The sequence below is a fragment of the Phaethon aethereus genome, assembly GCF_964289735.1.
Source record: "Phaethon aethereus genome assembly, chromosome: 10".
NCBI classification, from domain to species: Eukaryota; Metazoa; Chordata; class Aves; order Phaethontiformes; family Phaethontidae; genus Phaethon; species Phaethon aethereus.
The window spans coordinates 9,418,313-9,445,901 of record NC_138586.1 but is presented as its reverse complement, the minus strand read 5'-3'; the positions used below and the strand labels follow the sequence as shown (position 1 = coordinate 9,445,901).

The following is a 27,589-nucleotide window of genomic DNA, read 5'->3' as shown; positions in this document are numbered from 1 at the left end:
TTAGGCATAAACAGTGTTTGTGGGTATCTCTGCTGTAACCTTTTAAACCAGTAACTGAATATTCCTTTCTTGCTTCCTCCCAGCTTCATCCTTCTAACATCGGAGAGGGCTCTGCAAGCGCAAATTAGCAGATAGCTCAAAACTAACCTGGGCTTCCTAGGGAATATAAAGAATGGAAAGTATTTGTACATGTGGTGTGCGTGAATGTGGGACAATGCTAGCTCTTGCAGAGTTACACCCTTTGCAGCGATACTGAAAAAAACAACCACTGCAGATTTCAGGCCAAAGTGTGGTTTAACCATGTGGCATAATTTATAGGGTAAACAAACTTTCAGTAAGACCTAACTATATCAGAAGACTTGTTTAAAATGCATAGAAGGCACTGTTAAATTATTTCAGTGCCATAATTCAAAATGCTGAGGAAAATTCTCCTGTATTACAGCCAGTGCAAGATTGGATCTGTAGCCAAGTACATCAACATAAATGTTCAGCTGTCTGGGGAAATACAAGTCTTACAGTGTTACTTAGGGGAAAATGTGCACAGACATGGTGGAGCCCCTTATGAAACAATCCTCATTTTGTTAAACAATGGGATCAAATTTTCAATCAGGTTATCAAGCATATTGCATTCTTCAAGCTTGCCAAGCAAAGAGAAGTATCAGCATGAAGACAGATATATTTTTACAGAATTAATGATGTATGAAATCTGGAAGTGGAAACATACATTTTCATTTTATCCTCTAATTTTTCTTTTTACGTTGTAAGTGAAAGGAAATGCTTGGAACTATTTGCAGTTATTCATATCTGTTTATCTTAGAGTGATTATCAGAGCAAACAGTGTCAGGCATTGTGTTTGGATCTGAGCCTGAAAAACAGTGCTTGCAGGAGCAAGGATTACTTGCATGAGTCAGTGTTTTCAGGACTGTGCTTGGTACTTGATTTCTATCATGCGTATTCAGTGCCTTATAAATCATCCAGATTCAGAAATCATTTAAGTATTTTATTCATTTATCCCCTCTATTTATATTAGTTTTAGTCTTGCTTGGTTTTATCTACTCTATTTATATTAGTTTTAGTACTGCTTGGATTAATCTGTTTTTGCATTTTTAGATTGATCCACAGAGTGTTCATTTAAGGATAGAAGTGAACTGCCTTACTGAGGATTCATTTCTCTTTGCAAAATTTGTATCAGATCTGTGGGATAGGTGTGGATTCTCGATGTAGGATTTTGCAGCTACAGAAGAAGTGGCTTTAAAAACTGATCAGAAATTTAGTGCAGTAAAAAAGCAGCTCGCCTTCCCCAAGGTCGCCTTATCTTTGCGGCACTGAAAACCCCAGTCAGTTCTCTCATGTACGCATAAGGCCCTGGTACTTGCTCAGCTTCTCTACGGCCGACCCTTGCTCTTTATTCACCGTACACCATCAGCAGGCCAGTATACAAGACTCGCATCCCCTCTTGGAGTCCTGCTTTGGCAATGCACACCCTGAAAATCTCTCTTTAAGGCAAGCGTTAAGTTTAAAGCATTCTTTAAAAATCTGACGTGAAAAATTTCACTTCTCTTCAGATGACCAAACACTGTTTCTGAAGCTAAAGCTCCCATTCTCCAAGGCCTAACACATCACTGAAAATCATGCCATGGCTGCATTACATTGCCTTTTCAGTATCTGCCACTGGAAGACCTCCCCATACCAGTGTCTATTAAACATCTCAAGTCTTCTTTTTGAACAAGTAAATAAATACTTTACAGTTTTATGAAGTTATTGTTCATTTGCACTGAAATGAAGCAGACAGACCCCTTTACTGGGTTACAGTACAGTCATCCCTGGCAATTCATTCTTGAGGACAAATTGACCACAGGGATTCAAAAACCTCTCAACCTGAGATAGCCGTCAGAGAGTCTTTTGTTGCCATTCCTCCACTCATCTGATTAGTTAGGGTCCACTCGCACTGAACTACTTAAAATACAAGGACGCTGGTCACACTACAGCTTTTTTAGAGGCAAGTGTTGTGAAAGAAACTGGAAGGCTTTGCCTTCAGCTTGCTTCTTGCCAAATACTCTTTATCCTTTCTGTGAAGGGATGAGCAGATCCCAGCAGTGCTTGAGCTTTTGAGGATCTCTTGAGTTCATTTAGGAGTTTGCAAGTTTCCTCACATTAGCAAACACTGTAATTTGAATAAACTTCTTCTAATGGTCAGTTATAAATGATGTTTCTACAAAAGGAAAATCTGCTCTGTATTGAGGAAGAAGAGACCATATATCTGCTCCTTTCCTATCCCTTCCATTCTGCTTCCAAAGCAAAGCTGGCACAAGTACATATTCTACAAAAGCACAGTGAGATACTTGGTTTTAGTTTGCCTTTGGCATTTTCTTCCTCCTTTTCTTCCACCTCCGCCTTCTCTTTTCCATTTTTGGATTACTACTTTTTACAGGATTTTCTTTCTCTGTCTTCCTCTATTCTTTTTGTCCCCGTCTCCTTAACCAAGGCATGACCCTAATGGCATCCATGTTTGAGCTGGAAAACTCTGATGGCCCTAATACTAGACAGACATAGTTTTTACTAGACAAAATAGTTTTTTTCCTTCTGTATGTGCTTAAGCTATGAAAACTGAGTGAAAAGCTTCCACATCATATTAGAGTGCTGTGAACTCATAGGAGCTGATGTGCTTGCACTGGAGAAACATTAACTGAATAGTACCCTTTTGCAGACCTGTGTTTGGTTTCAGGGCACAAACAGTGTTCACTGGCTATGAACACTGTTCAAAGACTTTGTTAAGGAATGGAGGCAATGGAGGGAAATAGTTCTCATGTTAATTGCAGTCAAGAGGTTGTTGGGCCTTGTTATGGCTAAAAGAGTTTAAAGTAGGAAAATTATTTGTGAACTGAGGATAAATTATCTTCTGTTGAACTTTTTATTTACTTGACACGCTGTTCTCAGCATCTGAGGTCCAGGCAGCTGCCTTGATTTGTTTATCCAGAGCTTTCTCTGAGACTCTTTTGGCTTTTCAGATTGACCCTTATTTGTGAAGGGTGGATAAAGTTGACTCGTGTTATGGATGAAGACTGCAAAACCACCCCCATCTTCCTGAGGTCCTGCCACAGGACTGTGCCAGGGCAGTGAGAAGGCGGCAGAGGTCCCCCTGTGTGCGTTATGCTACATATTGGAGGTATAGGACACCCATTACCTTCACTGGCCACTGGCCGACTGGAGATGGGTTGTGGTTGCGAGGGGACGGGGAGATACTAGCCCCAACATCACACACAGCTGATGTGGGAGGGCTGTGGGTGCCATTGCAGCTCACAGACTGGAACAGACTGGCACTACTGGTGAGCTGCCATGCAGGCTTACCCCATAGCAGGCACTGGATGAGCTTCTCTTCCTCATCACCCCACTGCCCAGCTCCATGCAGTGCTAATACCCATGCCGGAGAGGATCGGAGTTCTTCTCAGTCCGTACTGCCTCCGTAAAGCGCCTTGGGGATTCAGTGTCATTCTTATTGCTAACACTGAAGTGCAGCCTCTCCATGACACTGAACTTTGCAGACAGCCATTTGGAATCAGAGGCAAATAGTTCAAATGGCAGAAAGAGCTGCAAAAATACATCACTGTAAAGGTTTTAATGAACAAAAAAGCTGCTTCCACTCCAGATCAGGTCACTGAAGCTTAAGATTTACCAGACACAAGTCATTTCCAATATGCAGAAACAAAAGAACTCTGCTCTTCAGATATAAGTGGTCTGTGTAAGGGGAAGAAAGTGCACAGGGAAAGATTTGTGAATGTCGTGTTGGTACTGACAGCTCATCAAACACCTCCTTGAAGGTCTCACTTTGCTACCAGATTTTAAACGGAGTAAAAGAAAAGATAAAATACTATAATCAATGAATAAAATTAATGTCCTTCCACATGCACTGTAGAACATTGGATAGATGAACCAGTCCTATGTTATTTGTTCCCTTTTGAACAACTCTTTTTAATATATTTTCTGGTATGATTTTTTTAAAGTCACCTTTGCAAGTTGCTGTAGAATTATCCATCATTGTTTAACTGTGTGCTAAGTTTCCAAAGCCTTTGTGTGTAAATATGCCAACTGAAGGCTTGTTTACCGGAAAAAATACTGGTGCTCTGGCTAGGAGACAGTTTTAATCAAATATGGCTGCAGTAAGCAGGTGTTTTTCATGTGGAATGTATTGGGAATGAGTATGTATCACAGAAATGGCTCTTGGACTATATATTGCTCTTGATAAATAGCAGAACCCAAAATTATATCAGCCGTTGCAGTTGATCAAAGGGAAAATAGTAGAAGCTTTGTGCATACTGGCAAAATTTGGCATAGTAAAAAAGATGGGGTCCTCGTTTTTATTCTTCAAAAACTTGAAGAATACAAGTTTTACACTGGCATTTTTAGAAACTGTTATTAGTCCCTCTCTGTATTTTTCCTGGACCCATATTTTCTTTGTTCCTGTCTCTCTTTTCTTTCTCTCTCTTTTTTTTTCCCCCCTTTTTGCTTCAGTGGTACATCATTCTCAGGCCTTGCCAAACAGAGAGATATATTGTACTGAGGAGTCATTGGACAGTGAGGGAGACACAGTGTAACAGAGAGAGCACTTTTCTAGGCAGAAGGCATAAATGGTGGTATTAGTTTTACTGAGACAAAAATATCAACTTACCAGCTTGAAACAAAAAGATGCTGCTTTTTTTGACTTTTTAAACTGCTGTTAAAATATTTTGACCCAATTCTGCTCCCGTTCTATTCAAAGTGTTCTTTGGGAGCAGGATTGGGCCTCAATATAGATGTGCAGTTATTGGATATGCTACAGTATTATTCATGGTAAACATACAAATTTCCATCTATGCTTATAATATACAGATAAAAATTGGCAATAGGTTTATCCCTCCTCTCAATGTTCTTGTCTCAACTTTAATGAAAAACAAAATGCCTGTCAACACAGCAGTAGTTATAATGCACTTAGTAGCAACTTAATATTTTAGTTGGTTTGAAGAGCATTTTATACATAGAGATTAATGGATGGCTAGATAAAGAAATTCTTCTACTGAAAGAATTAATTTTGCTTAATCTTTTTGAAATTAAGAGATGATACGGAGAGATGAGTAATGAAGTGCACTCTCTGATTGTGAGGTACCTCATAGATAACCACAGGGGTTACTTCTCTCTCACCAGCTGTAATTACACTAATTACTGATATGGTGCCAGGAACACTAAGGCAGGCTGAGTGTGACAACACAAAATGGAGTGTTTCTTAGCAAGCCATCTTTTTCCATCAGCTGGGCCAGAGGGAGGCTGACCATGTTATGAGGCTAACGTGTGCCGCCTTCTGTGGGAGGGAAGAGACCAGGTACCTCGATTGCTCACAGGCTTTTTTGCAGTGACGACACGAAACTTGACTTGTTCTTTCTAAGGGGTGGCAATTTCAGGCCAGAGGCTGAGGACTTGATCTATCCTTAAGCAAATTAGTACTATTCAGGCAGCAGAAACTACTCAAATGAGTAGAAGTTACTCCCGTGAGTAAGAGTTTGCCAGACTGACCTCATCATTGACAAGAATATAATGAAAGAAAATGGTGTATGAGGAAAAGAAAAAATGAATAAATTATATTTAAGAACATATAAAATTCCTGGACAAGTGGCCCCGACTATTAAGGTAAATGGTGCTTGTAAATTCTATTTAATCTTCTGAGATTTTCTTTTACCGTAACTCTTACAATATCTCAGAGGAAATATTTTAAAGATGACTTGCACATTTCAGCAAAAGAGTGAATATCGGGTTTCAAGATTTATCGATGGGATGTTTTAAAACGGAAGATCTTCTTTTTTCCTTTGGAATTACTCTACCATTTATTTTCATTTCCCCAGTTTTTTTGTCCACTGTATTATAAACTTCTCTGGGGAAATCTATTGTTAGACGTTTTCACACACGTAAGCCCCTTTCTTCCCCCTTGATAAATGATAAAATTGTGATCCAGTCTGTGCAACACATTCTCAAAATACATCTGAATTCCATTATGCAGTTTGTCATTTGCATGATACCTTTTGAGTTACCACTCTCATATACTGTAGAGAAATGCTCTAGTAAAATGAAAAACAAGTTCGGTATAAAGTCCATAGGGTAAACTGGCACAGATTGTGTAGTACTGATGGTCTTATTTCCATGAAAGTTCAGGGGTAGAAAAGGTTTCATCTCAGTGCTAGTCACTATTTGCATGGACAATGTTCCCTCCACATAGATATTGCTGCAAATGAGAGTGCGACAAGGGCTTCATAGCTAGGCATGGTAATGTACTACTCTCTTCACCTGAGACATTTATTCGATTCCTGCCTGCTCTGGATTTAAGTCTTATTAAGTATCACAAGTGAAATTTGCTGTAACAGTCTAAGTCCTCTCTTTAATATCGAACAGAATAACTAGATGTAGCACATGCTACTGCAATCTAAATCACACAAACCTCCATTTAGTATTGTTCTTTTGTATCAGTGGAAGGTTGAAGCAGGAGGGAACTCTTTCAACTGGAGAGCAGCCACATCCTCTGTATACTTCCCATACCAGCCACTGCTTCTCTTCATCCATGCTTTACCATGTATTTTGTGTCACCAGGCACAGTTTCAGCCTTACCTTTTCAGCCAAATTTAAGTAATACATCCAACCCCACTCATGGGACAGAAGCATGGTTTGCCCACTGAGGTTGCAAGGACAACGTTACACATTTACAAAAACAAATGGGCTAAATATTTTGAAAAGTGGGAATTTTATAAATACATTCCCATTTTACCAGAGACAAACCTGACAAGAAAGAATGACATGCGTGTATGTCTGGTTAACACCGTTGTCTGTCCTCCTTCCTGCAGAAGAAACACTTGTGTTTGTGTGATATGACCCAGATGGGATATGCATTTTGTACAAATGTGGTTTGACATGAGCAAGTTAATTTTCTGGGCAGCTCAGGGTTAGGGATTGCCAAGTATTCTCTTTGCTGTCTACTGGCAACCCCCTCTTCCCTTTCCTCCATCCTTTTCATTCCCACAAGGCTTTTTTTACATCTGAGTGGAGCTCCAGTGTAGTGGTGAACTGATCACAGAGAAAATTAGAAGTGCAGAACCTGGATCCTATTTACACTGCCATTCAAGCGCCTCCTCCTTGATGAAGTGGTCTCACCACACCTCTCTAATATCATATTGCAAACACAGCATACTCCCATCATAGCCCTACACAACCAGAGGAGGAAGAAATGCATAGCATTCTCAGAAGTTTGTTGGCGATCCGGACCTTGTTCACTAGTAAAAAGCGTTTAAATATGTTATACATGAAAACAAAAAAAAGGATGTTGAGCTGTGAAAATACTCCTTTAAGAAGTTCAGTGTCTTCTATAAAAATATCTGAAATTGAGTTATGTCATGATAGTGCATTTTCAGGGAGGAGATTATCTCACATCTCCTAACCAAATCTCACTTACTCATTCACAGGATCCCAAACCAGCAGGTCTGGTGTGCACAAAACACCTGCTGAACTCAACAGTAGGCATGGGCTACAACTCCAATTTCAGTGTGCATGCAGCTGAGCTCGGTAACACCCTACTAAATTTCAGCTCAGACCCCAGAGCTCAGTTGAGGTTCTGCTGCCTTTGCTCCTCCCAGCACTGATGGGTGGGAAAACTATTTCAGTGACCCAAAAGTTTCATCAAGTCCTAGATCATCTTGCTCTGTAGCTTTGGCCTCTCTGAAGCAGTTAAAAAAAATGTACCTAAACTTACGTTTTAACTGAGTAACTCCTGCTATAACAACTGTTGGGAGTGGCTAGAGGGACTCTGTCACTTGTTCATACTGAACAGAGACAAAAGATTCTGTCCCACCGAGAAACAGAAGCCGTGATGGGACTTGCATAATCTTTTGACACTGTCAGTTAAGAGAACAGTCACAGAGGAGTTTCTGATTATGTTTAAACTGGTTTATTATTGTGGCATATTTTTAAATGATGTTTTTGGAAAACGTGTGAAGAGTCAAAGATAGATAAATTTTTATCTATGCCAAAAATGCTATGCCAAAATCATCATAAACTGTTATAAAAATAGCTCATTTTGATTGTAGTCCATCTTATCATCTTCTGAGGCCTAGTACAAGTTGAAGGCTCCTAAAAAGAATACTTCTTTGTTACTATGTAACAAAAAGTGAGACTTTTACAGAACTCACCCTAATAAAGCCCTCATTCAGCCTTTTGTCTAGTTAAATTTGTAATGTAGGAACAATCTGCTTTGGGAGCCAATTCATCACTGGAGGAAGTGGGTATTGTAGTCAATCAGTGAGGTTGCCCCTACTTACACCACAGATAAATGTGTTGCTTTGTCCTGATGTTTCTGCTTTGCAATAATTTTACATTCCAAATTATAAACCTCTGAAAATTGTAGTTTATAATAAATGTGCTGATACAACTTCAACTGTTACAGTAAATGGCATTGCTCTAATAATGAAATAAAAAATCCTACTTAATCCCACTCTTTCCCTAAAGTGGTGTTTTGCATTAGCTATGGATGAAAAGACAAACAAGTACATGTATATTCAATAATAATGTCATCTGGGTCAGAGAAGAATAGGAAATAAAATTAATTCATAACACCTCTGGAGATAGCTTTATGATACAGGCAGTTTTCTCTTTGATTTGCCCTCACTGACAGTATTTGTTGTAACTTTAACATATCCACCAAACTGGCCTTTATTAATAGCTGGCCTGATCTTCATAACAAATATACTCTGATCTCCAGTCTGGGTGTTTCTGAGGTTAACAATTACATAAAGCAGAATAAATTATATGCGTATTTACAGGGATCTCTCATTCAAGAGGGCCTAATTTCACATTCAAACTATCCAGACAGTGTTTGAGAGCTGTAGGTACAGAGCTCTTCTGTCTCAGGGCTTTGAAGCTGAAATGAGTTACCTCTCTAGATATGATAGTGAAATAGTCACCTTGGATTAAGGTTGCTGGCAATCTTAAAAAGCCCTTATTGGGCTTTGAGTGTGATCAGATGCTGCTTGCTTATAAATGAGAGTTAATAGAAACATTAAACAGTACAAGCTACTGTGACCCATGCCTTCAGAATACTGAGCACATTTTAAAGTTGTGGAAGACCATCTAGTCCTCTGTTTTCTGTAAAATATTCCAACCAATATCCTCTGGGAGCAGGTTACTTGAACTCCAGCATTCCACTTTCATTTGCACATACTGTGTATTTTTAATTTATTCCCTCACTTCTCTGGCTACCATGTATTTATTGTTGATACTGCATTAGCTAGTTTCTCTTTAATTATTCCATCTGCCAGGAGAGTGTGATGCATTTTAGAAGCTGTGTGGTTTAGTTTTTTGACCTTTGAGTTTTGTAACTGAATGGGATGACTTATTCTTCATTTAGCCAAACAGGCTAAGAAGAATTATATACTCCAAGTGATAAGCTTGGAACTGCTAAAGAAATACCAAAATCCAATTTTTTTCCTCTCTCTAGTTGTCTAAACATCCATTAGTTTTTTGAAGGGAACTCATAAATCCTGCAAATTTAGTTTATCTGAAACCAACTCTAACAGTTGTCCTTCCTACTAATCATGTTTTATATCCATTTTATATTTTTCAATATTCAATAAACATGTCATGCACTTACTGTACTTGTTAGAAAGTGTCTGCAGTATAGGCTGTATGAGGACAGTTATTAATCAGCCATTTCAGATGGCTGTTTGGTTAGTTTTGTAAGTGTATTCATTTATCTTTTTTATGTTTTCTTCTTTGTTCTTTCCATTTATGCAATATGGAATTTCCTTTGCTCTTTTTGGTTTATTTCTACCAGGATATGTCAAAAAGGAATTTAACATGTAACGAATGAAAAAAAAAAGTGATAGCTGGAAAGCAAAAAAACCACTACCCTTTGGGCTTCGTTCATTAAAAGATCCTTTGCATTATGTCCTCTTAGATCTGCATTAAAAAATAATAATGGAGCATATTATCTAGAGTACTGCTTTAAAGCAGTAGATAATTTACACATTAAAGTGAGATGTAGGTTTAAAAGTAGGAGTGTAGGACTGAGTTAGAGTTGAGAGTCAGAATGGTAATAGTCCTGTATGAAGATGGTCTCAGCTTCCTGGGGGTATTGCTGTTCTGGTGTGTAATGAGACTTGCAGATAACAATCTGGGGCTGTGGATAGATGGAGGTACAGTGATACGTTGAGAGTGGCACAGCAAGTAATGACACTCGGGAAAAAAATGAATGTGTCTGCTAGATAAACAACATTAAAAGTTCCTGTTCATCACCAAAGTCCAGGACTCTAAAGATTAATATTTCCTGAAAAATTCTGTATTGGGTTTGCATGGTGAGGTTTTGGTAGCGGAGGAGCTACAGGGGTGGCTTCTGTGAGAAGATGCCACAAGCTTCCCCTGTGTCCGGCAGAGCCAGTGCCAGCTGGCTACAAGATGGACCCACCACTGGCCAAGGACGAGCCCATCAGCGACGGTGGCAGCACCTCTGGGGAAACGGAGTTCAGAAGGGGGAAAAAAATCCCTGCACAACTGCAGCAGAAGAGAAGAGTGAGAATATGTGAGAGCAACAACCCTGCAGACCCCCAGGTCAGAGCAGCAGGAGGGGCTCCAGGCGCCGGAGCAGAGGGTCCCCGGCAGCCCCTGGGGAAGCCCCCGGGGAGGCCGGCTGTGCCCCTGCGGCCATGGAGCTCCACGGGGCAGCAGATCTGCACCCGCACCCGGGGAGGGCCCCACGCCGGAGCAGGGGGATGCCCGAAGGAGGCCGTGACCCCGTGGGCAGCCCGCGCTGGGGTCGGCTCCTGGCGGGGCCTGTGGCCCCGTGGGGAGAGAGAGGAGCCCCGGCTGGAGCAGGTTTGCTGGCAGGACCTGGGACTCTGCGGGGGCCAGGCTGGAGCAGCCTGTTCCTGAAGGACGGCACCCATGGGGGGACCCAGGCTGGAGCAGCTCGTGAAGAACTGCAGCCCGTGGGAAGGACCCACGTTGGAGAAGTCCGTGGAGGACTGTCTCTCGTGGGAGGGACCCCAGGCTGGAGCAGGGCAGAGTGTGAGGAGCCTCCCCCTGAGGAGGAAGGAGCGGCAGAGACAAGGTGTGATGAACTGACCACAGCCCCCATTCCCCATCCCCCTGTGCTGCTGGCGGGGAGGAGGGAGAGAATTCAGGAGTAAAGTTAAGCCAGGGAAGAAGGGAGGGATGGGGGGAAGGTGTTTTTAAGATTTGGGGTTTTTTCTCATTATCATACTCTGATTTGATTGGTAATAAATTAAACTCATTTCTCCAAGTGGAGTCTGTTTTGCCTGTGACGGTAACTGGTGAGTGATCTCCCTGTCCTCACCTCGACCCACGAGCCTGTCGTCATATTTTCTCTCCCCTGTCGAGCTGAGGAGGGGAGCGATAGAGCAGCTTGGTGGGCACCTGGCATCCAGCCAGGGTCAACCCACCACAAATTCTAACTTTTAGAAGATTTTTTATCCATGCTACAGTCTTACTTTTATGGGTTCACATATTACAGGGAGGCATCTGCCATTTATCAAGACATTAATGACTAGTAGTTATGTGTCCAGATACTTTGTAACCACTGAGCTGCCCGACAACAGAGGTCACTGAAAGACAGATGAGTTACAAACCGGTTTAAAGATCTCCTTGCACTTTCTCTTTTTTTAAGAGCACCAGCAGGGCTTCGAACCTTCTGATATTTCCACATTGGGATTATTGTCCCGTCTTTAAAATTCCTTATACCGGGAGGCTTCCATGATTTACTGGTAGTCTTCAAACAAAAAAAAAAAACCACCTTCCTAACAGAACATCCATTGATTGCCACAGTTATTTAAAGGCTAACAATAAAAAATCATAGACTTCAGTCTCCATCAAGGCAGAAAGGAAACAGTAATTGCAATTTGCAAGCCTCCTGCCGTGGGTAAAGGAGTTCAGGCTGGGAGAAAGGAAGCTGGGCAATTTTAGTGGCTGTCACAGCGGACCTGGCTGAGATGTGCTGATTCATTCATACGTCATCCTGTGGTAAGAGAATTTGTCAAGGTGAAAAGATGGGTGTGAAGTAGAAGTGTGCCCGAAGGAATACCAGCTCAGAGGAGGACCACCAGATAAATGCCTGAATATATGCGAAGCTGTACAGGAGTGTATTTGGTGGCTGCTAGTCGTGTCTAGGTAGACAGTCCTTGAAAGAAGAGACCTTTTCTGCAAAGGCGTATCAGCAAATAATATGGTTTCTTACCCCACCTGTTTTGCCACATCCAAGTTTTGGATTAACAAAAAAAAGAAGCAATATCATAAGATGAGTTTTAATATAGTAATATGCATCATTCAACTCTTTCTTCTACCAAAGGAAAGGAAGGAGGCACTGGGACAGTCACATCTTTTAGGAATTTCCTTCCCCTTTAACCAAGGGCAGGGAGCAGTGATGTGAGATTTCCCTATATTTCAAAAAATAAAGAAATAAAAAAGGGGGTATGAATTCACAGATTGCTCACTTGGAAAACGTTTACTCTGCCTTTAAATACTAACAACAGTGAGGTCCCATCAAGCCTCAGACAAGCTCCTCCTCTTCTTGTTATTCTCCACTCTGCATTCTCAGTTTGATAGCTGGCGATTGGTATTGGCCTCAAAGGAAATCAGTGATGCCCTAGATCAGGAATGAAACATGGAGGACTTTTTCTCAGTTTTTAACAGTCTCAGAGCTGAATTTCACTTACACCTTCTGATTTAGATGTATACATAGGTGTATATGGACTAATCACCGTGAGACAATGTACAAATAAAAGAGGACATGAAAGAGGAGGTGACTGCCAAACTTCATGGTGGATGAGTCTGAAAGTCATTTGTTCTTACCTAGCTTCACACAGAAGAACTAATACATACATACATGGAGTATTCATCAATTTACTTATCACAGATCTGATTTTGTTGTTGAATTGAAAGGGATTTTTCCTCTGACTTTGCTGAAGGGTAAATTTAGCCCATTGTATATAAAGTTAATTCATTAAATGTAATTCTCCATTGCCTCTCTTTTTTTTCAGAATGCTTGAGGATGATCTGAAACTCAGCAGTGATGAAGATGACAATGAGCAGGTAAATACATCTGATATAAGTGCATAGACCATATAATTCAACAAAATTGTTTCATCAGTTGAATGTGATTGCATGTGGTTTACTATATTTACATCAAAAGGATTTTGGGGTGCTGCAGAATCCATTAGCTTAAATCTTGCTTGCACATAGAACCTCTGTGGGAAGAAACCTATTCTTTAATAAGAATGCATTTTGTCAGTTTTGCTGAATTAACTTCGTGAAGTGGATTAAACTAAACCAAAACATGACTTATGAGCTTTGGAACAGGAGATCACACATGGCATCACCCAGTAATAGCTTAATGTGCTCCAAGTTTCTATCCTCCATTGCACGAAACTAACTGTGGAACAGCCTCCACTTGTTTCACAATCAATTTCTGAAATTGATGACCTTTTTGGAAGGGGATGTAAAATGACCACATCAGACCACTGTCAACAACTGCAGTTGGTTTGCCCTTTGCAATTCATTTGTACAATTGCACCCGAGAAGATTGGGTCTGTAAGTTTTGTTCCAGTCAGTGAGTAAAGGGCTGGGAGTTAGTAATCCAGCGATTCCCATTTGAGAAGGAGAATCCTCAGTGTGTAGCCGTAAGTCAATACTGAAAGTCTCTCCACCTGCTTGGGACCTTAATGAAGAATCATTTTCAGAAAATTGGCTCATGTCATTCTCTATCCTTCCCACTTTATAAATATTTATGGATAATGCTGGTAAAATTCATATTCTCAACATTCTTATCAGAAAAAAAAGACGCTTTGGATTAAAGTCATCCTTCGTGTTACTTTATATATGCAATAGGTTCAAATGTGTAAACATGTGCAATAGAGAGGAAGGTAATGTTGTAATTCAGCATAAGATCATCTGTTCAGCCTGGGAAATGTTAATTATGAGTAGATCTTTCTTATTTATTTTTAAACCATCTAAATGTTCTCCTTCAACCTACCTAAATCCGTCCTTTAGGGTCGTGCCAGGAAAAATTTACCTTCTGGTGTCAGTTGACCCCTTAGTCATACAAGTCAGTATTTTTTAGCACCAAGATAGACTTGCACTCTCATCTGAAGCCAAAAGATCAAAAGCCTGTACTTTTGCAATGCGCTGTTGTACAAACATGGTGGCTTATGAAACCAGCAGGAAATTTGCCCAAATAGTCCTGTAAGATGACATTGTGATACTGAGATGCCCAAAATATAGAAATGGAAATATATTATCAGGTAGGAATTACTTTTGCTTTCCTACAGTATTATTTTTCTAGTGACTTAAGTAGAATTATTTCAAATTTAGACAAATTTACACTGCTAAGATGAAATCACGTACCATTGCTGAATGATACAGCATTTGCTGACATCAAATGAAAAGCCCTCACTGACTTGAATAGGTGTCGTCTCTGATGTTAATCCCAAGCAGGAAAGACACGGTTATGTCTACGCTGCACAGTGGAATATTGATAGCGCTCAAAACATCATTGCTGTCATGTGGTACATGTGTGCCTCTTACCTAAAGGCAGTGTCATGCTCAACAACAGTGTCACATTGCTCCCAGTTCAGGGGCTGCAGCCTGAGTCCTTCTGTGGTGGTGATGTGCCGAGCTGTAGGAAGCCTCAGACTGCACCAAAACGCTGTGTGACTTTCCAGTAATACCATTCACAGCATAAGCTACAGACAAGAGAGCACAATAAGGACCATTCATGTAGTTTCTCAAAATTTTATAGTACATAGGAAATGTTTTTCCTTTTGGCAGTTTGAACTTCGTCTCACTTTAAGTGATTAGAATTGATTCAAGTCTTCTAAGCTCTCCCAAATATCTTCTTAAGAAACAGATTATGGTCTGTATATTTATGGATTCCAAACATGAGCGCTTCCAGTCACATAAAAAATAAATTAACTGTCTGGACAGGAAGCATGCTGAGCATATTTCTTAAATGCCCTGCACTTCAAGAGAAACCTTCACCTTTGCTATGTACAAAACACCTGTATGGTTGCATCTCTTTATTTGTATTACAAACGGAGGGTATAGACAAAGTTATACATGTTATAGGAAAGAATCCCTCAGCTTTTTAGTTTCCTGAATGAGTGACGGTATGTGTCTGTCCTTTGGATTTTTGTCACACACTGCATCCCAGACTATGGCCTTGCAAAGCTGAGCAGCATCACTCACGCATTATACTGGCAGTGCCTTCACACTTTAGCAGCTTCTGCCATATCTTTTTAAAGAAGGAGGATTGGAAATGGAAAGAAAGGTCGATCTGGCCCACTGGACAGACACATAAACATCTACAAAGTAACTGCAATGTTTTTGTTTGAAATATATGTAGAACATTAATTCATGAGGGTAGATCCAGGCAATTACAATATGTGAATTTTACAATGTTGAATGTTCAGCTGTGGAGCCCAAGGTTAAAAAAATACTTTTTTTTTTCAAACATAAAGATTTTGCAGTCAAATGGCCATTGTAATTCAGCTGTACACATGTGTGCATTCTGACAGGGAGAGAAAAGTTTAAAACTCTCAGCTCAAATTCATATTAACAGTTTATGCAACACTTCTATAAAGAAAGGGAATCATTGTCTTTACAATCTTTATGGGTTTTTTTGCTATAGGCCTGCAGCCAATGTGAAGCATGAGCTGGCATTTACTAATGTTTATTAATAAAAACACAGTATGTAAAAATCAAGTTTGTTATCTTTATCTCTACTCCTATTTCAAAGAAATCGAAATTTTTGGGGAACAGTGGTTGGTAGGACCTAGGATTTGTCCCTTGAGACTTGTTAGGGACCCTTTAATCTTTACATGGCAGGGGTGGTAGTGACACTGATCCACAAATGCACCTTGATCTCATCTTCTAGTGAATGTCTCTAGTATGTGGCGAGTGTTTGATCTATCAGCCTGTCTTCTGAGACTACCAATAGTCCATTTGTCATGGTGGAAGATTGTTAGAAGCTTGTCTGCAAGAAAGCACGATCTTCTGTCTTATTTTTTCACTCCTATGAATGAGCACACTTATTTCTGACCTGTATTGCATTATTTAGGGGTCCATGGACCTCTTGCTCTTTCAGGTCTTAAACGTCTCCCTTCTTCCCACTGCTGAGGAGAAACCCAACATGCTCCAGTCAATGATATAATTAAGAAGTTGAGCCTGATTTCTGGATAAGATGAGAGCTACCAGGTTGAAGTCAGTGGAATATATTTATTCTATAGATAGTATTAACAACACTGTTACTGAATGTGCTGCTCGCTTTTAGTGTTCACTTTTCAAACAGGATTTTGAATAACTGGAAATTGTTCCTAAGAGTTGTAAACATGATCTGAAGAACTCTCCTTAATATAAGTGCTAGGCCAAAAGTTAGTTAAGGCACACATGATGATGGCCTAGCAACATATCACCAATATTCCTGAAAAGAGGCTATACACTTTAATTTCACCCAAGAGGGCTTAAGAGACTTCCGCAAGTGAGAGCTGACTGGAAAACCAAACTATTAGTGCCAAACTGCTGCAAATTGTATGGAAACCTTGTGGTTTCCCTCTCCTTTTAGACTTCTGGCAGTTGTGGGCTTGATGTAGAAGTTGTCAATTGAATTTCTTTGGGCTGTGATGTGCAGGAGGACCAATGAGAGATGTTCATTGCAGGTCCCTTCAGACTTCAAATCTGTAAAGCTTTGTACCATACTGATCTTTGCAATAGAGCATGAGGCAAGTTACAAGCCACTACACTCCAGCTGAAAACTCCCACCATCACTTTTTGGGCCTTGCTTGGAGACACCACAGTTATTGCCTATATCTAACACATGTGAACACATCCCACAGTATCTTCAGTGTAGACACCGGAGCTGGCCATGAGACACATGCTTTGTCCCGTAGACAAAATGCTGATTCTTATGTCTCATTGCTGGTGACTTGGGATTAAAGACACACAGAAACTGACGGGTTAGATCTGGAATCAATTTTCATTTACAGCTGAGAAGCAGTTATTGATGCTGCGCTCACAGTTCAATAAAAGATCTAAAGATATAGACCTTGTGTTTCTCTTTCAATATAAGCAGCATAATCAGTCTCAAATGTTTTTACAAAGAAAATTGTATTGACAGTTTTATTAAAATTGCTGTCTTTAAAGTTTTAACTTATACACAATTTGACCTACTTGAATGTTTTTTAATATGCACACTGACCAACCCAATAGATTTTTATGTCACATATTTATAATCCCAGGTATATATCTGTTTAATGTATTGTTTGAGACATATTGTTACATTTAAGCATTGCCTGGATTGTAAACTCTTGTAGTATTGTCACTGAGAGGAATGTTGGCATATGCGTCAGTATTGCATTCAGAAGTCCTACTGCACAACATTTTTATATTGGCTACAAGAGATACAGTCAAGGCAGATGAAAGATATGTTATTAGTAAAACCATTAGATGACAAGGCTTTTCAGAGATTATAATGTTAATACTCTTCTGTGAGGAAGGACAGCGCTTTTAGATGGCTTTATTATTCTGTTAAAAAAAAAAATCAGAAATTAGGGAGAGTAGTGAAGATTTTTAATTAGTAGCTCAGTTCAGCTAAAAGAACTTAGATGAAACACAGGTTAGTATTTTTGTTCTTAAAAGGACCTCTGTATAATTCAAATTATCTTTGAGCTCAAAGACATCCAAATGAGTTGTGCCTGGATACAGTATTTTAAGTAGCTGTAGTGTACCAAATTTTCTTTAACCAGCTCCTCTTTGTTCTTCTGCCTAAGGAATAGTCCTGTTAACCTTTGAAATGTGTACTCAATTTAAAGCACATTGCTAGCGTTCTGTGTGTTTTTGAACCAAAGAAACTTTGGTACTAGTTACAGACCTTCATTTTCAGTATTTTATGTATATAGTGGTTTTGGCAGAACAAATCAATAAATGTTTTTCCTTTCTATTTGATTTCTTTCCCTCCTTCCCTTAATGATTGCCACTTTATTGCCACTTCCATGATAAACATACAAACACAAGACATGCATATAATCCATGACTCTGCTCTATTGTTTGTAATTTACACAAACATAATTCTTTTTTGCTAGGTTAATATTAGGTTTGACTTGTAGCTGAGTCTAAAAAGGTGATAGGCTGAGCTTTGAATTCTTACAATGCATACTGAGCTTTCAAAGCCTTTACTCAAGTTAAATTTTTTAAAAGCTCATGAAATTCTAAGACACAGAATGCCGTCATGGTATCATGTAAGCACTTTTAAAGTGGAACAGTGACCACTTTCCTTGTAATAAGAGATATCTTTTCCTGTTGTAATTTTTCCCATTTTTTAGCTGGATCCTGAACAAGCTGTTTACCTCCCCAAGGTTTCTCTACATTTCCATTTACTTTGTTATCAGCAGAAAGGCTGAAGAACAGCTCTTCAGTAATGACATCAATACTGCACACACAGCGAGAGAGGTCATCTTGTCAAAGCTGTAGAAAAATCAGATGGATTAGGATGAAACTAGGTGCAAAATAACTTTGATAGAGTCTTTTAATGTAAACAGTTTATCTGTCATTGGGTTACATTGAAATCCCAGTGATGCAGCATCAGTTGTAGACACAGTAGCATGTGTTTTGAGAAAGAACCCACATTGCAGTGTTTAAGATCTACAGTCCTGTTTTATAATTGTAGTGAAATGTTTTCATTAAGGCATTAATGAAAACAGAAGCTATTAGGATAATACAGGCGTTCTCCAACCTTGTCAGTCTATAACCATGAAAAATCCTTTCATGAAGATAGGTCTCTTCTTGCTACCTCAGTCCATTTTAGTTGACATTCAAATTATTTTATTCTGCACAACACTAGTTGAAACAACCATATATCATCAACTGTCTAAAATGAATACTCCAGCTTCTGTTAGACAATTCTTTGGTAGTAAGAGATTTGATGGCTGACACATCTAAGGTCATAATTCACGTGGTAATGATGTAGGTTCATATCATATATTTGTTTATTATCAGCAGAAGCTTTCGTTAACCACTCTGAGACCCGGGCTGAGCTTGCAGCAGTTATGAGTGAAAAACATGGCACACCACTAAATACACAGTGTTATCAAAAGCTTTTAACTTGTTCAAATTCACAGAATCTCATGTAATTGTTTCCACACATGTTGTTGTGGAGGTCATCCATCAGTGAGGAAGGGGATTAATACAACCCTCAGGACAAATGGTTGCCGTAGAGTGCACAGTGCTACAGATCAACAACACTAAGTTTGCCCCTGCAGGTTGCAGCCATGCTCTTACCTGGGCTCTGGGGCAGAAGCAGCCCAGACCAGCACAGGAGCTGGAGGAGCCCCATCCCTCCCATTGACTTGCTTTTTCCACGAGTTGTCTAGTATGCACTGGCAGCTCAGTGTCTCAAAAACCTTCCACTGCAGTAGAGAAAATCATACAGGAAAATAAAATACTGGCAAGCAGGCAGCCCTAGCAAAGGGAGAATGAAATGCCTTGGTTGAAAAGATGGATAAATACAGCTGCAAGAAGTCCTCTCCTCACTTCCTCACAAGTAAGCAGGCACTTCCTAGCCCCTCAGCACCCTCTTAAGCAGCCTCTGGGCTTTAGTTTTTCATGCCACCAGCCTGAAGCAGCCAGGCTCTGTCAACCATACCATAAAACATCATTCACCTGAAGGAGAAGCTTTAAAAAGAAGCGATGCCTCCATCGCTAATTAAATAGAGGTGGAAAGGGCAGTTGTTCCTCAGTACAGCTATAAGGACCAGACGCTGGAGATCTGCCAGCCTTTTTGGGATGGGAGGGAGGAAGGACATGCAGCATTCAGTCCACAGGATGAATAATGTACTCTGTGCATGTGCATGCTTGTGCACACTTTTTTTTTTTAAAGGAGACTTTATTATAAGCATGGAGGAAAATATATTTCCCCAGAGTCTCTTGCTATGTATGCCACTTATGCAAAAGCCCTGTATTGTTTTGGCAGCAAGCAGAGGCAGCAGCAGGTGAGATAATTGATTGACACCAGCATTGTTGTTGTTAAGAGAAAAGCCAGACTTGACCATTCTGTCCTATAAAAATAAATCTGAAGTCTGTGATATCTGCAGGCCATCTCAGTGCTCAACACTCACTAATCCGACCACATAGGAAACATTTATCTCCTTTTTCTGCTCAAAAGGAGTGTGATTTTTATCATTAATTCCTTGTGAAGTGTTTTGGTAAAGAAAGTGTCTGGCTTTCTTATGCTGGCCATCTGCAGTGTCGCTCCTTTTGAAAAGCCCAAGCAACAGTCTGTGAACTTCAAAATCTAAATTCTTGGGAGTTTTTTACACCCGTAGAGGATAGTGCTAGTGCTGGCTTTGAGACAGGGGGAGGGATTGCAAAAGTCTGAAGGAGGGACTCATAGGCGGCCAGAACAAGTGCAAAGTAGGTGATGAAAAGGGCATGATAAATCCAGTAATTAGCTTCTGTCAGCCAGAATAAGGGGAGAAGAAGTGAAAGTTGATCTCCCCTGGAAGTATTCCAGAAGGAGAACAGTAATGAGAACTAAACACCTTAATTTTTCTTAGGATGAATTCATCTGCTGCTGCAAGGTTTACTGGGGTTGGAGATGCTCCATTCTGTGCCAGCAGGATGAATTGTCCCAGAACAGACCTTCTGCCTGTTCGTAGGGACAGGTCAGGACCACAGCATGACAGTCCAATTGATTTGGGCAGGGTGCTCTCACAGACAGCATGCCTCCTTTACAAAATTACCAGTTTCATGGCAATATATTAATTTTTTGAGCTGTGCAATTTAGTAATTGGCTAAGTCGTCTGAGCAATGTACTAAACCAGACCAAGGTCAGCAAAGACTTATTTCATGTGTGTTTACCTCTGTTACCTCTGTTGCCTGTTTGCATAGATGTAATGTTCAGTATAAATTAAAATCCTTAAAGTCTTTAGTTCTGCACAGGAAATAAATGGGCAGCATGAACAATAGCAACATCAATTCACATCTTCCCAGCACTGCCACTGCTGGTAGTCTTTGACTCTGCCCTTTTGCTTCTCAAGTCTAGGGAACTATTAATTGATTTAGAGTAGGGAAGAGACTAAGGATAGGTTGGACTTCCCAAGGAATGAGATAAAGACCTTTGCCACAAAGGAAAATATAAGGGCATAAACTGCAAATGGGCAGGGGTATGAGGGGCTGTTTCCGAGATGTCTGCCTATCCTCCTTTCCATTTTGAGGCAGCAAGTTATAATTCATGTGTATGTTGCAGAAGTAACAATCAGACATTGCACACTAAAGGTACACCTCATTATAAGACCTCAAAATATCAGCACTGTTTAGGTACGTTTCAGGGATGGAGATACAAAGAATACTCGTGTTAGAACTGGGAATACACAGGTTGTGGAGACTGTCATATCACAGGATACTCTTTGAATCTAGCGTTTTGCTGCTTATTTCTTGAGAGAAATTTAGAGAAGAGTTTTTGTTTCTCTATAAATGTTTCTTGACCTTTTCTCTGTTTCTTTTGCCTCCTCAAGATTTTTAATCATGTCATTAACATGTTGAAATGCGACTGTGGAGTAAACCCAACAAATAATGGATTTTTTTGATTTGTTAGCCATGTGGAGGGTTGAACCAAACACACATTTTAGGAAAATCATCAGTAAATAAGACAACTGAGTTTTATTCCTAGCTAGATGTTTTGTATTTTAACAATAGCTTTACCATCCACTAAGCCTAGGTCATTTGTAATGAATGTGTAACAAATTATTTGCTAGGAAATGATGTTTCAAACCAGAATTTCAATTCAGATTTTTTTTTTCTTAGACATGAACTATTCAGTACACTTCTGTCACCAGGGCTGTATATTTATTATCCAAATAAAACAATTATGAAATATCAGGCCTCACTCTAGCCAGGATTTCTGTTCTCTGCCATAGAGCTCTGCAATGACCAAGTCAATTGGTATTGTCAGAGCATTTAAATCTAGTAGACTCCATGAGACATTGATTAGCATTTGTAAAGCAACTTGACAATGCTTTGTAGGACTACAAAAGTAGTATCAGTAGAATTTGTAATGTCATATTACAATTTCTCCTTTGTTGGATGCAGGAGTCTAAATGAGTACAATTAGCAATTTCCCATCAAAAGCATTTTTGAAAGAATCCAGGATATATAAAAATAATAGGGGAAGGAAGGCACTGTTTCAAGCCTCCTCTGTCAAGATACATGGGTACTAAAGTCCTAAAATAAGCATACCTGTTATGTGAGTTATCTCTGAAATAAGTCCATTCACTGACAGATAGCAATAACAGTTTGTATTGTAAAGTTCACCAGAGACACTGAGTAAACTGAAGCCTGTGTGACAAAAGCAACAACGTTCATAGTACCCACACTAGCTAATTTAAAACCAGCTCAGGTATGTCTACACAAGCAACAAGTAATTGTCAGAATGTAGTATGCACTTCAGTGTGTGTAGCTCTTTTCTCCATTTAAAAAAAAAAAAAAAAAAAGGAATAGTCCTTCAAGAATGGGAAATGGCCACATTTTTCATTGCACACTTCCTTAGTTTGATTTCCACCATTGGCCTGGTGGAAACATAGCAATTTGAGAAGAATGCTGACAGAAGCCCAAATATATCTATGTTGTTGCTCAATTAAAATCACTTCACTTACATCAAGGATGAAGGTGACTCCTAACCCACAGACAGACTGTTTTAGATTTGGTCACTTAAACTCTGTTTTTCATTTTACCCAGCCTCCACTGCACCAATTAAAATTAAATTTCCACTATTTCAATATTAATTATTATTCAGATTCTTGAGCATCTCTCTGTGAAGCCATGAAGGTTGCTCAAAGCAATGATGAGAAGCTCTCTGTGGTTTATACACAGCAAGAGTTCAATGAACCATTCTGATTTGTAGATACCACATGCTTGGTGACTTGATATTTCAAGAAATAGATCTTAGTTGATCCATCCCACATGTTTGGTTTCTGAAGGGAAAATACTTATTTTTTTTTAAATGCAACGTGATGAGGAGAGTATCTACTCCATTGGTTGTGGTCCTAGATGCAGTAACATTGGGCTTTTCATCCTCGAGGTGAGACTGACCCAGAACATCACACACAATCTCAAATATAAGGATGCCAACTTCACGTCAAAGGCAATTAGCAAGAAAGAAATAGTCATCTCCTCTGTTGACGTTAGGGGACAGGTAGAGGAGAGTGTAACCAATGAAGTAAAGAAAAAAAAAAGGAACACAATACACATATTTATGCATGTATCATCACATGCTAATCTTTCAGCCGTCAGGTTTGGACTTTCTGATTCCCAGCACGATTCTGGACAGTTTGTTTGCTGCACACTACACTCTCCTTCCTCCACAGGAAGCACCAACTGTATCATTACAGAATCAGAGCACAACACAAGACAGTGCAGTTGATAAGTAGTGGGTTTTGATTCATTACTTAGGATCACAGGTAAGGCATTCTGTATAAATAAAAGCATGGTATAACTTCCAAGACAAATTATAATCTCTGAAGATAGAGATATAGATTAGATATAGATATAAATATAGATATAGATATAGATATAGATATTATTCAACTGAAACTGGAAAGTTTCTTTGTTTTTATTGGATCTCCAAGGAGTCTTTTCTATACCTACAGGACAGGAGAACAGCGTGGTAGGTTGTATACATGTTGAGTCGCTTAGCTATTCACCCAAGCATATAGAGCTGGTTAGAAACTGGGAGATAAACCTAAGTTAGATTTGCAGCAGTTCATGGAAAAAGTTAAAGCATGAAGGCCTTCCTTCTTCTGCCAACATGTTTGATGGCATGGAGTGCCATCTGTCTCACCCTAAGAGACTCTGAAGCTCAGCAATTGCCTTCTTAGGTGGCTGAGTGCTTGTGAATCAATTTTGTCTAATCACACTTTCTCAAAATCAAATAGTTTTCCCTGAAAATCCTGGGTTTTCAGTTATGCAATGGAAAATGTATATTTTCTTTGGATAGCAGACACCTCCCCTGTAACACTTGACCAAAAATGTAAGTTGCCTTCTGCAGATGCCAGTTATTTCACTTTGATATTTTTAAGCCAGCCTCTTTTCAATTCATTCTCCTCAGGTCTTTGTGACGTAGGAAAGTTGTAATGACTGGTCTACTTTTTTCTGGTTCTTTCAATCCAAAAGCCTGTCCAGTAATTGATAGTGACAAAGAGAAACATAATTTTTCACATTTTGTGGTCCTTGTGCACAGTCTAGAAGTTGTGCTTATTCCCATGTTTGATCTTTTGTGTAATAGTTAAATACCTGCTAACAAAATAAGTTTATGGGTATATCCACACTGCAGATCAATTAAAGCACAGTGCAAGTGGTTCTTGAACTAATGCTAAAACAACTAGTGCCAAAATCAGGTGTAATGCAACTGCAACGTAAGAGATAGGAATCATTCATGTTATAATAGTCATGGGAAAACATCTCTGATGGATGAACCTCTTTATCCTATTGTTTCTCCTGTATTCTTCATCTTTCTTCTTATTCAACAGTAGAGTCAGCTGTTGAATTAAGGTCTTAGAAAGCAGAGGCACAATTATGGAAAGGCCGTAATCATAAAAAAAAAATTATCAGAAGGAAATTACAAATTAAAGTGGAATGATTGTCTAGTTCACTCTGGCTTCCATTTTCTAATGATCCTAAATTATTTTAATGCATGTTTTCAAGCTCAAAATTAGCAAAGTTCCCATGATGTAATTCTCCTAACACTCATTGAATATTACATTATACCAGTCCAATTTCATTCTAGTCTTTTGCAACATCATCTCCCACTCAGGGCACATGTATCATGGTTTAGGGACCTCCTACCTCCTCTGTTTCTAGGTAGTACTTTTAATACATGAAGTTCAGGAATCGTTGTGGAATTAAAACCAGTTTCTTATTTGTAAAGGCCTAGGAATATAAGATTAAAAATAACTCTTAAAACATGGTTGTCTTTGAAATATCTTAAATTAATAATCAAAAGCTCACATCAAGTCTAAAACAAATCAAATTCAGTCATGAAGATGAGAAACAGGAATTATTAACTGAGTAGCAAGGCTGATGGAGGCTCAATGAGATCATTTTGTTCAAAGATTAAAGGCGATGAACACTGAAATAGTTGAGGAGGATGGCTATGAACACATCTAACTAGAGCTGCTAAATTCAGTAATGATCAAAAGTTAATTATCAAAGCAGAGAGAACTACTCAACACAGACAATTTGAGTCAATAGCAGCCCAAAAAAAAAAGTAATTTGGAAGAAGTATTTTCGTATAATGAAGTTATATAAAAGATGTACATTTCAAAGAAACCTGCCTAAAACAAGATTGCATTATTCCTGATCAGAGAAAAATAATTAGCTGTAATTGACAGACCTGCTGCACACCAAATATTTTCAAACAATACGTTTCTGCATCAAAGCTTAATGTGTAGAGTTACTCTATGTCACTTTGATTTTGCCTGCCTTTATCTTCTGCCACTGGGCATGCTCATGATATCACAACAAATATGCTTTAAAAAATGAATGAGTAACACCTACAAGACAAATAAAAGCAGAAGGCCAGATACGGCATTTATTTCTCAGATAGAATCCCTGACATATATAATGTGCATGGTACCACTCGGAGGCAAACTGAATCATTTGTAATAGGGAATGACCAGTTGCTTGATAATCCAACATTAAACTAGTCTAGCATGTAGATTAACCTGAGCATTTGCAATATTTGTTTACAACTCTGTATGAGTGACCATGTGTGTGAAGGACACTGTCCCTCAGGCATGTGCCTTTTCTTAAGAATTGGGAAAGTGCCTTCTCCCAGTAACAAAGGGAAAAAAACGTGGACATTCTCCATGTAAAAATCTAAGGAAGGATATGTGCTAGAATAATGTTCATGGTCCACGAAAATAAAATAAATCTATAACTCTTTCTTCCTAAATCTACCATGTTTCTTTCAGGGTAAACCATTGCCATCAATGTAGCTACATAGTCAAAAACCTGACATCCAGTTTAGACTCCGCTTTTTAATATTCTATGACTTTAATATTGCCAGTGCTAACTCCCTGAAATATCTTCATGTTCTTTAATCTTTCATGTAAACAGTTTATCTCACACCATCACGCACATGCTCTCCAGAATATCTTTTGCTTTACTTTGTATTAGAATTGGCTGCATTATTATTATTTAATTGTGATCCGATCCTAGACACTCTCCACTCTTGTGTTTTCTTTTCTGTATCTGTATTTTGATATCAGTTTTTGTGTAGTAATTTTTTAATAATTTGGGGGACAAAAAGCTGATTTAGATGCAAGTTTCACATGCTTGAACTCAGAATTGTTATAGTCCAGCTATCTGGTATATAGAAGGGTCAAGCAAAATATCACTGTACAGTCAAAAGAACTTCTGCCATTGTGGAAGGCTATTTATGAGCTTTAAAAATAATTTTAGTTCCCTGCAGGATGGGATTGAAACTTGGCATTTAGTGGGAGACTTGGGAAACTGAAATGCCATTTTTGATGGCGTTTTAATCCATTTTAAATGAAGCATTTGTGTGTTGTTACATGTAGTTTATTACTCAGATTTCTTAACAATATGCTTCTGACTCTGCATTTACACATGGCAGCTGAAAAAAGGAGATTTGGGAGAGTATCATTGGAAAGAGGCACAACTCACATTATCTCACTAATGAGGCAGGGACCCCATTTCATCATAGGGTTGTTTGAGAGGACATAATTAGCTTTGGGTCTGGAACACTTACTTGTGCAATCTTAAGTTTAGCATTTCCTGAGGTTTAAGTGTTTTATTTAGCAACCCTACTGTACAATTAATATAATTGTTTCCTATCATGCATTCATTCATTTATTCTTTAGATGGACAATATAATCCAAATGAAAGAAACACATTTTTCTTCACACGCTGGGAGCCAGCCCAGAGCATTGCTGTTGCACCATCTCAGCTCTCACAAGCTCTAATTCTTTCTCCAAAATTTTAAACTCATTATTAGGGCTTTCCATGGATTTAAACACAGATTCTATCTTTGCTATGATTGAAGGCAAAAGTGCCAAAACAGCAGGTATTTTGAAAAACTAGCCCCATAGTAGACCCCAAAGGAAAACTCATTCTGGCAAAATTTGCAACACAGTTGTGCCGGTCCCAGAGGTTTCAAAAGTTAGTCAGTTTTCTTAAAGGATTTAATTCCTCAAGGGCTTATGTGAGCATTTTTTAGGACCGCTAATATTAGCAGTTCCTATGTGGCAACCATTTTATTCCCATCCCTAAGCATAGCAGAGGTTAAAGTTCCTCACCAAAACCTTTCTCTTCAATTTTGGTAGGCTTTATAAAAATATCTCTGAAGGTAATTAAGCCCTAAAACTTTCCGTACTATAAGAGGTTTCTGGATCAGTTGTCTTAATTCTGCCTTTCACCGCTCTCCGTGCTTGTAATCTCACTACCCATCTGACCGCTTTCCACATTGACATCTATTACAATCTTGTTCTGCAAACGCTAGGAGGAATTC

At 39.2% G+C, this 27,589-nt stretch overlaps 1 protein-coding gene across 1 annotated transcript in view; it reads left to right on the top strand.

Annotated features, from left to right (window-relative positions):
* Nucleotides 1–27,589, top strand: part of AFF2 (ALF transcription elongation factor 2) — a gene marked incomplete at its 3' end in the record, with an annotated part of 338,544 nt that overhangs the window by 235,996 nt on the left and 74,959 nt on the right. Inside the window, exon 8 of the mRNA XM_082004365.1 lies at nt 13,056–13,107. Coding sequence (XP_081860491.1) covers nt 13,056–13,107 — 52 coding nt within the window. The remainder of the gene's footprint in view (nt 1–13,055; nt 13,108–27,589) is intronic.